This window comes from Megalobrama amblycephala, linkage group LG6 (genome assembly GCF_018812025.1).
Source record: "Megalobrama amblycephala isolate DHTTF-2021 linkage group LG6, ASM1881202v1, whole genome shotgun sequence".
Lineage (NCBI taxonomy): Eukaryota > Metazoa > Chordata > Actinopteri > Cypriniformes > Xenocyprididae > Megalobrama > Megalobrama amblycephala.
Genome location: NC_063049.1, coordinates 21,637,307 through 21,650,737, shown reverse-complemented (window position 1 = coordinate 21,650,737; position 13,431 = coordinate 21,637,307). Strand labels below are relative to the sequence as shown.

Below are 13,431 nucleotides of genomic sequence, written 5' to 3'. Positions count from 1 at the left end.
ACCAAAGCCATCAGGACCCAACAAATCATCTGGTTTTGGGTCAGTTTGTAACGTATAATGTTAAATTTGCATCAGTTTCATTGAAGTTTGTAATTTCTACTTCACAAGATTCACCAAATAAAATAGAGAAATTATGTATGTAAATACACTACAGTTCAAAAATTTATTTTCTTTTAAAATAAATGTATATTTTATTCTACAGTGTTGCATTAAATTGATCAAAATTGACAGAAAAGACTGTTACATTGTTGGCAAATAAATCCTATTTCAAATAAATGATTTTCTTTTCAACTTTCTATTCATCAAAGAATCCTGAAATAAATGTTTCACAGTTTCGACAAAAAAATATTAAGCAGCAGAACTGTTTTCAACATTAATGATAATAAGAAATGTTTCTTGAGCATCAAATCAGTATATTAGAATGATTTTTGAAGGATCATGTGCCATTGAATAGCACTAGATGCTGGAAATGCAGCTTTTTAGTCAAAGGGATAAATTACATTTTAAAATATTAAAATAAAAAGTGTATTTTTAAATTAAATAGTAAAAATATTGTACAAAATATTTCACAAAATTGCTGCTTTTACTGTTTTTGATCAAATAAATGCAGCCTTGGTGAGCATAAGAACCTTTTTTTTTTTTATATTATCTGAACTTTTGAAGGATAATGTAAAAATATCTCTTTATTTTTGAGCTAGCCAGTTAGAACAAAAGATAAGAGGTTTTCAAAGCAGAACTCAATTGCCGTTGACTGGCCATTGTTCATCGTCAGTCGTGTCACTGTCATTGACACATGAAATTGTAACAGTACTGATCAAACGCAAGCAAGCACTTGTACTAATGTTGGTTTGTTGACTGCTCATTTTTCAGAGCAAACTTAAGCAAATTTTGTTAGTTCAATGATAGCATGAAGAGAGAACCAAAATGAACAAGATGCATCAATCATATATGTAGGGCTGCACAACGATTAATCGCGATTAATCGTTTGCAAAATAAAAGTATGTGTTTCCGTAATAAATGTGTGTGTTCTATGTATAATAATTATGTATATATAAATACACACACATACATGTATAAATTTAAGAAATATATGCATGTATAAATAAATATATATTTAAATATATTTTATATTATATATAAATATAAATATTTTATATATAAATATAACATTTTTCTTAAATATACATATGTATGTGTGTGTATTTATATATACATAATTAATATACACAGAACATACACATTTATTACGTAAACAGACTTTTATTTTGCAAACGGTCGCGATTAATCGCGATTAATCGTTGTGCAGCCCTACATATATGTATATAGACAAGTTAGTATCAACATTTTTTTTAACTGGACATCTCTCTTTTAGCCACTTTTTGTCTCAAACATCATCTAGTGCTATTGGTTCTTCATTAAATGGCTGCTGTTGGGGCAGTTACTGCAACCCCAGATTTTAGACACATTCAGAACTTTGGTGGACACTAAAATTAATCGGAAAGCAAGTTTTAATTTCTGTTTCACACTAAATTATCAAAGACAGCAAAATCTTGGCAAAAATTGTTCACTGTGCACTGTGAGAATACCTCTCAGAATATAAATTGGCTCCTAATATAGACTTGACTTATCATAGATTGTGCTTTATACAAATGAAGTCTGAAGACCTTGCCATACCTGTTGAAACATTACCCAGTAGTTCCATGGTCGTCATGTACATTATGCATACATTGTATATAAATTTTTCTGCTAAGGAGAATTACTTCTATCCAGTAGAAGGTCACATTAATCTTATTAGGCTCAGGATGGATGGACGGTTTTTAAATTAAATCAGTCAAGCAAAAATGAAGGAGGTGGATTGCTTTGTCATTTGTAATGCGAAGGACTCATTAGTCATAACCCCAATTATGCTGTCAGAATAAATGTCAGAGCGAGTTTTATCTAAACCAAGACTATTCAATATATTACAATTTCCACCCTTTTTAGTTTCCAGGTTCATTTGTTTCATCAAATAACCTGCAAATAATTATAAAAAAATGATTGTCTCTTAATTGCTTTTTTTATATCCTGTGTCCCTAATCTCTCTCTCACTTGTGTTTTACCAGAGCACAGGAAATATTCCGTCAAGCCATGCGTTCACCCATCGTTCGTTTAGAAGTTGTTCCAGTCTTTAATAAAGAACGGTTTGAGAAGACTGTGATCGGCCACCTCTTCAACTCAGAAAGCCCAGATGTATCCACACGGACCAAAGAACCTCCGCCGCTGAAGGTGAAGCCCATGGTGAGGCCTGTGGAGTCATCCTCAGGATGTCAAGCCGAGTTTCAGGAGTCCAGCAGCAGTCCTGAGAGTCGCTCTCTGGGCTCTCCATTACCCCTCAGCCTCTCTCCCACCCCCAGAGGCAAGAGTGCTGAAAGCCCCCTCCTGAAAAACAGCTTGGGACCATCGCCTCTACAAATCCACAACAAAAAGGGTGGAAAGAGACTCAGAATTGACCTTAAGAAAGGTAAACAACTGGGAAAGGTACACTGTAAAAAATGAATGCTGAGAAAACTTCAAAATTCAATGGTGCATTCAGATTTTTCAGGTTGCCTGTTCACTAAAAGTTAAAGGTGCCCTAGATTCAAAAATTGAATTTACCTCGGCATAGTTAAATAACAAGAGTTGAGTACATGGAAATGACATACAGTGAGTCTCAAACTCCATTGTTTCCTCCTTCTTATATAAATCTCATTTGTTTAAAAGACCTCCGAAGAACAAGCGAATCTCAACATAACACCGACTGTTACGTAACAGTCGGGGTGTACGCCCCCAATATTTGCATATGCCAGCCCATGATGTTCCCAACATTATAAAAGGCATTAGACAAGGGCAGAACGTCTGGATGTGCACAGCTGAATCAACAGACTAAGTAAGCAAGCAAGAACAATAGTGAAAAATGGCATATGGAGCAATAATAACTGACATGATTCATGATAACATGATATTTTTAGTGATATTTGTAAAATGTTTCGTTAGCATGTTGCTAATGTACTGTTAAATGTGGTTAGAGTTACCATCGTTTCTTACTGTATTCACGGAGACAAGAGCCGTCGCTATTTTCATTTTTAAACACTTTCAGTCTGTATAATGCATAAACAACTAAATTCTTTATAAATCTCTCCAACAGTGTAGCATTAGCCGTTAGCCACGGAGCATAGCCTCAAACTCATTCAGAATCAATGTAAACATCAAAATAAACACTGTACTTACGCGATTAGACATGCTGCATGACAAACACTTTGTAAAGATTCATTTTGAGGGTTATATTAGCTGTTTGAACTGTTTTTATGTTGTTTAAGGCAAGCGCGAGCTCTCGGGGCGTGGAGCACGAGATTTAAAGGGCCACACACCCTGAATCGGCTCATTTCTAATTATCCCCCAAAATAGGCAGTTAAAAAAATTAATTAAAAAAAATCAATGGGGTATTTTGAGCTGAAACTTCACAGACACATTCAGGAGACACCTTAGACTTATATTACATCTTTTTAAAAAAAGTTCTAGGGCACCTTTAAATACCTCATTAAACCAAATAAATAAATTCAAGGCAACTACAGATTTCTTATTCAATTAATTTTCAATTAGTAACACAATTTTGGTATCCACATACATATAAACTGAGCAAAAAAAAAGAAAAAAAAAAGAAAAAGAAAAAAAAAATCCTCTCAACTGTTTTTTCCCTGCAATTTTTAAATGTGTAAATATTTGTATAAACATAAAAAGATTCAATAACTGAGACATAAACTGAACAGATTTCACAGACATTTGGCTAACAGAAATGGGATAATGAGTCCCTGAACAAAGGGGGGTTAATGTCTGTATCTGATGTGTCCATCAGCTACTTTAAATGGATATTCAACCAAAAATGAAAATTATCCCATGATTTACTCACCCTCAAGCCATCCTAGTGAATATAGTCTTCTTTCAGACTAACACAATCTGATATTATTTAAAAATATCCTGGCTCTTCCAAGCTTTTTAACGGTACTGAAGAGGGGGCGAGATTTTGAAGCCCAAAAAATCCATCCATCCATCATATAAATAATCAGTCCCACCAGTTTTTCGCGATTCCGCGACCGCTGAATACAACGCAAAATCAACAAAACGTCACATTTTTTTTGCGATCCTGCATAATTCCTAATTTCACCGCAAATTAATTGCAAAAAATAATTGTATTCACAAAAATAAATAATATTATCTAATTGAATTATCTCTAATTCCTAATTCTTAAAAGCTGCAATTCATTATTTTCACGAGGATAGCCTACAGACCGTCGTGCAATGTGCATGCACAGTAGGTTATGTGGTCTGTGCGTCTGTGAAAGCGAAAGCGAATCTTTTTTACCTGTCGTCTCGCATCCGTGCCAAGTAGAGGGTGAAGCAATTACGCAACATGGATGAATGACAAATAAAAAGTATGATATGCCTGATAACACTAAAAAAGAGTTGATAAAAGCGCTGTATAGGCTACACGAACTCAGTTTGGCTCTGACACACTGACCGACTGATTGGGATTCTGTGCATGCATTTGCCACCTTTCAACGCTCACACTTGCATACCGAAATGTGTTATATTTCTAGGATTATCAGCCTTGAATGGTCAAATACACACATAATTATGCCTAAATGTCCATCTTGGTGGTTATGTCTTGAAGGAACAAATTTGGGACGTGTGTCAGTGTTTGATCCGCTCACTACAGTAGGTCTTAAAGTGAAAGCAACCTAATATATACCCACTCCTGTCTGTGTCGTTAATATTAATCAGACAACAACAACAATGGGGGAAAAAAACAAACAGCACTTAAACTTAAAGCACAGTTTGTATCTGTATCTTTATGTTGTATTTATTTGTCCTATTGTAATTTGTTTATTCTTATTTTATTGCTGACTGTTTACTTGATTCTTAATTACTTGAGAACTTTTTATAATTAGGCATTTGCTTATTGCTGTGGCTTACCTGTAAGATTTTGGTCACATTTCCCACCGTAAGTGATCATGGTATTAAAGTTAGATAGCCTAGTACAGCACTGGAATAGCCTTTTTTCGCAAGACACCACAATAAACAAGATTCGTGCATTTTGTTTGTTCTATTGCCATGTATGGCTACTGTGCATCTAACATAATACATGGTAAATGTTGTATTCTAATAAAAAAAATTTAAAAAACGCAAATTTTTCGCAAATTTCTGGAAATTACCACCACAAAATCAGTCATTGTGAACGCAAAAAAAAAAAAAAAAATTGCAAAATATCGCAAAATATTGCGATCATTTTGTTTGTTCTATTGCCATTTATGACTACTGTGCATCTAACATAATACATGGTAAATGTTGTATTCTAATTAAAAAAATAAAAAAAAAACGCACATTTTTCGCAAATTTCTGGAAATTACCTCCACGAAATCAGTCATTTTGATCGCAAAAATTACAAAAAAAAATTGCAAAATATCGCAAAATATTGCGATCATTTTGTTTGTTCTATTGCCATTTATGACTACTGTGCATCTAACGTAATACATGGTAAATGTTGTATTCTAATTTTAAAAAAAAACGGCAATTTTGCGCAAATTTCTGGAAATTACCACCACAAAATCAGTCATTTTGATCGCAAAAATCACAAAAAAAAAAAATGTGCAAAATATCACAAAATATTGCGATCATTTTATTTGTTCTATTGCCATTTATGACTACTGTGCATCTAACATAATACATGGTAAATGTTGTATTCTAATAAAAAAAAAAAAAAAATGCACATTTTTCGCAAATTTCTGGAAATTACCTCCACAAAATCAGTCATTTTGATCGCAAAAATTACAAAAAAAAATTTGCAAAATATCGCAAAATATTGCGATCATTTTGTTTGTTCTATTGCCATTTATGACTACTGTGCATCTAACATAATACATGGTAAATGTTGTATTCTAATAAAAAAAAAAAAAAAAAAAAACGCCAATTTTGCGCAAATTTCTGGAAATTACCACCACAAAATCAGTCATTTTGATCGCAAAAATCACAAAAAAAAAATGTGCAAAATATCGCAAAATATTGCGATCATTTTGTTTGTTCTATTGCCATTTATGACTACTGTGCATCTAACATAATACATGGTAAATGTTGCATTCTAATTAAAAAAAAAAAAAAAAAAAAAAAACGCACATTTTTCGCAAATTTCTGGAAATTACCACCACAAAATCAGTCATTTTGATCGCAAAAATCACAAAAAAAATTTGCTAAATATCGCAAAATATTGCGATCATTTTGTTTGATCTATTGCCATTTATGACTACTGTGCATCTAACATAATACATGGTAAATGTTGTATTCTAATTAAAAAAAAAAAAACGCACATTTTTCATTTGTCATTTTTTGATCGCAAAAATCACAAAAAAAATTTGCAAAATATCGCAAAATATTGCAAAATCCTGGAGGGACTGAATAATCCATACGGCTCCAGGGGGTTAATAAAAAAGTGAAAGCGATAGGTTTTTGTAAGAAAAATATACATATTTAAAACTTTATAATCTAAAATAACTAGCTTCTGACAGACGGATTCTCTGATCACCTGCTTGAACATGCCATAGTCTTGCTGCAGGAGTCATGAGGACTGCAGATGTGAACAGAGTCAGTAGAAAGGTCTCTTTAGTGTCCTAAGTTTTTGTAACCTTGACCTTAACGGTCTATAAACCTTTAGTGTCTTAAGGACTGTTCCACAGGTGCATGCGTAATAATGGTTAATGGTTCATTTGAACAAGCATCAAAAGCATTGTTCAGTCCCTTTCCAATACAAAAATATCTTTAAAATACAGTATCCTGAAAAGGGGCGTTTCTTTTTTTGCTGAGTTTAGTTTTATACGACACTTAAAGGTGCCCTAGAATTGACATTTTACAATATGTAATATAAGTCTAAGGTGTCCCCAGAATGTGTCTGTGAAGTTTCAATACCCCATAGTTTTTTATTATACCATGTTTTAACTGCCTATTTTGGGGTGGAATTAAAAATGCTCTGATGGTATGGTGATGGTGTATATATATAATATAATATAATATAGTATAATATAATATAATATATATATATATAATATAATATAATATATATAATATAATATAATATAATATAATATAATATAATATAATATAATATTGTGTGTGTGTTTTTACAGTGTAGTAAGACCTGAGATTACGGTTACCTGGGATATTAAAATGGCCATATCTCTTTTGTTGTATTATAAAACAAAATTTATTTAGACACCTTTAACATTTCATTCATTATTACAGTTTATTCACTATAGTTTAAAAAAATGGTAAAATATGACAAGATCTCAGAGATAAACTGTGTCAGAAAAAATAATCTTAATTATGTAAGATAACACTTAAGCAAAACATGGTCAGGTCAAAGTGTCTGAATAATTTTTGGTTCCAAATTTTAATCAATTTTACTGGTAGTCCACTGTATGAAGAATTTTTGGATATCATATGTCACAGTTTACTTTATTTTGCTATCCTCACTTAAATAAATGAACTATAGTGTCCAGCACCCACTAGTAAAAATATATCAAAAATTGTCAGAATCATTTTTGGTTTAACTGTATTTTATATTTTTTGATCACACAATTTTTATTTTATTTTATTTTATTTTATTTTATTTTATTTTTTATTTTATTTTATTTTATTTTATTTTATTTTATTTTATTTTATTTTATTTTATTTTATTTTATTTTATTTTATTTTATTTTATTTTATTTTATTTTATTTTATTTTATTTTATTTTATTATTTTTATTATTTTATTTTATTTTATTTTATTTTATTTTATTCTTTTTTGTTTTTTTTTACCTCCAGAGTGTCCTTGGACCCCAGTTTGAAAATCCCTACATACAAATGCTTACATAGTGTATTAAAACTCTCATTTTGAAAGAGCAAAGACATTCCTGCAAGATCTTTTAAATAAATGTACTTCCTTTTAATACGATTCTCTCGCTCACTCCAACATTGGTCAACTGTGTAGTCGGTGGTTTTGGCAGTCTAACGAATGAATGAAGCTATAATTTCAGGCTGCAAAGTCTATTAAGTTCTTATTGATTCTGCCATTAATGATGATATAAATTCATTGCTGGAACAAAAAAGTGCTGACCATTTCCACAGACTGGCTTCGATATGTATTGTCCCCTGTAGTCTGATGCAGAGCGTGTTAAAGAACAACCACTGGCCCTGAGGCGGTCTACTCTTTAGTTTCTTCACCCACACGCTCTGTCCATCATTTTATCCCTGAGCTCAGGGACAGGACTGGAAATATCCGCCCTAAAGACGTGCCTCGTGTCACGCGGGGGGCTATAGCCTGTTCTCTAATCTACCTATCAGTCACCGTGACAGCATCAAGACCGCTGTAAGAAGCAATATGCACAGGTCAAGGCGGCAGCATGGTTTAAATGGACGACCACCTGTGCTAGACAGCAGCCTCCTCCTTTAATATCTTCCTTTTATCTGGGCTGAAAGGAATCACAATGATTTCTTGTTAGATGCTTATTTTTTAACCATTAAGATTTTTTTAATTGGAACTGTTGAATTTCCTCTGAAGAGTATACATGGCAGCTTTGGGAGGTTGTTCTCGTATGGCTAATGATGTTTCTGTTGTGGGTGAGGGTGTTTACTTTAAATTTTGTAAGAAATCTGTATGATTTTTAACATTATCTCTCCCCCTTGCTTACACAAACAATCTCTCTGAGTCTTTCATATTCATGCACTCTGTATCTCTTTTTGTCTGTCCCTTTCACTCTGGCTCTTTGAAATGTGCTCATATATGAAATTAAACTTCAGTTTCTGAAGCCAGGCGACTCTAATCTCAGTCTCGCACAAGGACGGCCTTTATCAGCCCGACTGTCCCTGACAGGCCTCAGACAGAACCACCCCAATGTACAGGATATAGTCTATGAGGAGTTTTATAGAGACAGTGTAACGCCTCTCTTCTGTTGTTTACCGTGATTCTTTGAGGTTTGAGGTGTTTATAATTCAGGCATGCAATGTTTGCGAAGATCTCTAAATAGTTTTAGGCAGCATTGTGTTTTGGAAACTGAATTAATCATTTAAAGAATGATTGATCCTCTTGGATTATTTATGGAAATTAAAACAGAAACCAGATAGCGCAAATATGTAGCCAAAATATCTATTTAATGTTTGTTTCCACACTATTTATTTATTTTTTTTCCCGAAGTGTTAGCTCATTTGCAGTACAGTTTATTGCTAAAATGTTGCTTTTTGGTTGTTAGAATGTTATTAAGTGGACGCCAGTATTAGAATATTAATGATTTACACTCATTTTAAGCAGTTGCAAACTACTAATGCTTAAATATGTTAGTCCGATTTAAGTACATACTGAAAAATAGGTGTCAATTTAAATTCAATTCATTTTAATTCATCTTATTTTCTATAATTAAATAGACTAGCGTTCAAAAGTTTGAGGTTGTCAAGATCTTTTTAATATTTTTGTCCTGTCTCTTATTCTGTCCTAAGCTGGATTTATTTGACAAAAAGTACAGTGATAATGTGAAATATTTTTACTATATATATGTCAGCAAGGTATATATATAAATATATATATATATATATATATATATATATATATATATATATATATATATATATATATATATATTCAGCATCATTACTATAGTATTCAGTGTCACATGATCCTTCTGAAATCATTCTAATATGCATTTCTTCTTATGATCAATGTCGAAAACAGATGATTATCAGTTGTTTGTATACCCATATAACACTTCAAGTATGACGTGAAGCTTTCTAGATGATGGACTCTTTCAAAGACACCTTGCTGACATAAGTGTGCTGACTGGGAAGAGAATAGGCTTCACACATGAATTGGCGCATTATTGCTGACAAATTGGGTTTCATCTGTCAATCACTTTAATCTCTCTCAATCTCCTCACAGGTCTTGAAGGTCTGGGCTTCACCGTTGTGACCAGAGATTCTTCAGTGCACGGACCCGGCCCCATCCTCGTCAAAAACATCTTACCCAGAGGAGCTGCTGTCAAAGATGGCCGCCTGCAGTCAGGAGACAGGATACTAGAAGTGAGTCTCATTCTGGTGTAAGATGGAGCATTTCTAGCATAGTAATCTGTGTGAAATCTGCTTTAATTGGAAAAAACTCTTTCATTTTACATCAGTGTGAAGTTGCATATGAAATCCATTGTGCATGCTTGTGTTCAGGTGAACGGTGTGGACATTACAGGCCGTTCTCAGGAGGAACTGGTGGCCATGTTACGCAGTACTAAGCAGGGGGATAGTGTTTGTCTGGTTGTGGCCAGACAGGAAGACATGTTCCTTCCACGTGAGCTGGTAAGGGTCTTCTTTGTCTAAAAATCTAATGCAGCGCTACAGTCATCAGTTCCAGTGTAGACGCCATGTCTTATACATCTAACTCTTCCTATCTGTTGCTAATAAACCTTTCTTAAAGTATTTTCCTCTCTTGGTCTTTTCTTCTTTTCCAGTGAATGAATTGCGTAAAACACTATGCTTGAACATACACAACAAACACCCTATTCATAAACACTGCAAGTGGCTTTGGTTGCTTGTGGATGATGCAGTGTTTCCTACAGAATTATGATTTTGTGAGTCATTTGTTTGTGAGTTGGACTGCACTGGTTGCAGTGCTTGTTAGATTGTTTTTGAGTGTGTATGTGTGTGTGCAGCTTGCAAAGACAACACAATAGAACAATGCTGTTTTTGTTGTATTTCACGTTACCAGGCCCTTTTAATTTACCAAATTTAATTTAGACTTCCAACTTGCATGATGCTGTGCTTTCAAAATGACGTTGCAGGAAACACTAACAAGAGTTTTGAGCCTCTGGAGATCTGCACGGGGCAGATTTTTTAGTCTTGCCTATCCACAACCTACACATAAATTATTTGTTATTAAATGAGACATTGGATGCAAAATCCACTTTTACATGGTGTTTGGACATGTGTGTTGGCAGTGTGTGTACACAACCACCCTATAATGATAAAAATCCACCCAGTGTTTTTTTTTTTTTTTAATCCCCACAAATCATAAGCACTTTGTCAGATCAAGCCATTCACAGATTCTGAAAGTGATGTAAATTTGCACAGGCCACTCCCACGACTTTTGACGGACACTGCCGTTTTAGCATAGACCCGCCCTGAGTGAGCTGTAAACAGTCCGCCATTGTTTCGACGCTGCACAGGTGTAGACAAGAATGTCTCCAAAGCAACTGAGGTGTTTTGTTTTTGGATATAAGAATGAACATAGCAGCTGTCCTGTACTCTCAATATCTGAGCTGCTGTAGATGCAGTGGATTAATTTTGTTTTTGAAGGGAATGCACCCCCGGATCTACTTATGTGTGTTTATGTCTGCGCTAAAAAGTTTGTTTTGCTAAAAAGTTACTGAAGGATGGTTCAATACCAACTGTTCATGATCCAGCTTCACCTCCAGAAGACGTGAGTAACGTTATAGATTTTTTTATGAATCTTTGCAAATCGCCTTTCCTAATAGTGTGCTAGTTAGCAAGTTCCTTGACGAATGCGAAGCTAGTGTGATACGTGTGTGATACCGCTGTAGTTTGTTTTCACCCGACTGAACATGTTTTATCAGCGTTTGTCTGATAGGGGAATGTCTGAGCAGTGTGGTATGATTGTCCAGCAAACAACAACAAACTCTGACTTAATCTGACGAGACCATGAACCATTGCCATGACGATGAGGCAAGTCCCTTGCAAAGACTGCTTTTTGATTGCGCCGGCGCTTCACGCACACACACAACAAAGCACTGCAAACGTGACATCGCCTATGCTTGCACCTGTAAATCATTTTTATTTAATTTTAGTTGTTCTTGTGGCTTTTGTGCAATAGATGAATAACATATATTTTGCGGGAGTCCCACAAATCATTTTATTCTCCCGCATCCCGCACACACGAGTGTCTTACCGCCCGCACTCACACTTGCCCGTCAAATCTTGTCCCGTGCCGCACTTAGGTCTCTACTCTAAATTTCCACTTAAAGATCCTCCAATTCCTCTGTTCACCTTTTTCATTTATATTTCCTGTCTTGTTTCCATTGTTTTCTGAAGCTTACCCCACATTAGTAGAATTTAGCAGATATTTTCATTTGGATACTTTTTAGGGGACAGTCCTGTTAGAGAAATCTTGCGTTAAAGGGCCAGTTCATCCAAAAATAAAAATTCTGTTATCATTTGCCATCGTCATTCCAAATCTGTAAGGTTTTAGTTCATCTTTGGAACACACATTCAAATATTTTTAAGAAAAAAAATCCCTCTGGTTCTCTCGTGTCAAGCAAGTTAGGTTGACCTTCCGAGTTTACCATATTTGATGTGTATATGTATGTGCTTTAATTAATGTTGAATGTGAATAAGAGCCCTAATTCGAACTTTTCATCATATAAATAAATCACATCTTTTATGGGAAATTGGATTAAACTGCTTGATTTAAATGGATTGCTTTTCGGATGCCTTTTTGTACTTTTGAAGTTTGAAAAATGTGAACTTTCAATGAATCCAAACCTTCTTTTGGCATTAAAAAACTACCGTCAGGATTTACTAAAGACACACAGTGAAATATTAGCACTGAAAAGACATGGCCACAGTTATTTTTGCGGCTGACCTTATTGCATATGTATTTGTAGGAGTTTTCCTTTCAGATGCAACATTTATGGGAGGAGATCATTTAAATGAATCATACAAGGTGGTTTACTAAGGTTTGTGATTTAGTCAATTTACTGGTATTTGCACCATTATTTACAGCCCAAAAAAAACACGTCTTAAACCAGATGCTAATTTGCACTGTTCTTGGTATATTGTTTTTTAATTTGTGCATCGTCAGTAGATCACACACAGTACTTTCCACTCCCATTGGTGCTTTTTTGCAATTGCGCTCTCAATCTAATTTGCCCTGTTTAGTAAATCCGGCCCTAAGTGTCTTGTTAAGAACACAGTCGTAATATCGTATGCATCACCTTGTGAGGTTCGAACCCACAGCGTTTCATTTACCATCTCAAATGTTTAATCACTGAATCAAACCACCCCACACAGATAATGAGCGGACTGCATAGACGGTTGTAAGGTCTGGATACAGGTGTTCTTCGTCAGGGCACTTCCTGTGTTTCAGACCAACAGGAAATGTAGTGGCATGTTATTTGGGTCATCTGCAGTGATATCATGTGTCTCTGAGGACACATGCCTCTGCACTGTCATGTCTGTCTCTAAAGCCCAACAGGGCTCTGTTTGCTGTCTTAGCCGTGGAAGGTCATAGTCACGCTGTAGTTCCTCAAGCCTTGAGGACGGGAAGTCCTGAGCTTCCTGCCTTTGTCTCAACCCCTGTGGGATGTGTAAGAATGCTAGCTTTTGTCTGTTCTGAT

General features: G+C 34.6%; 1 protein-coding gene across 9 annotated transcripts in view; it reads left to right on the top strand.

Annotated features, from left to right (window-relative positions):
* pard3bb (par-3 family cell polarity regulator beta b) overlaps positions 1 to 13,431 on the top strand; it is a 449,216-nt gene that overhangs the window by 187,524 nt on the left and 248,261 nt on the right. For all 9 annotated transcript variants that reach the window (XM_048193363.1, XM_048193369.1, XM_048193368.1 and 6 more), the window contains 3 exons: positions 2,103 to 2,500; positions 9,972 to 10,111; positions 10,250 to 10,378. In XM_048193363.1, coding sequence (XP_048049320.1) covers positions 2,103 to 2,500; positions 9,972 to 10,111; positions 10,250 to 10,378 — 667 coding nt within the window. The remainder of the gene's footprint in view (positions 1 to 2,102; positions 2,501 to 9,971; positions 10,112 to 10,249; positions 10,379 to 13,431) is intronic.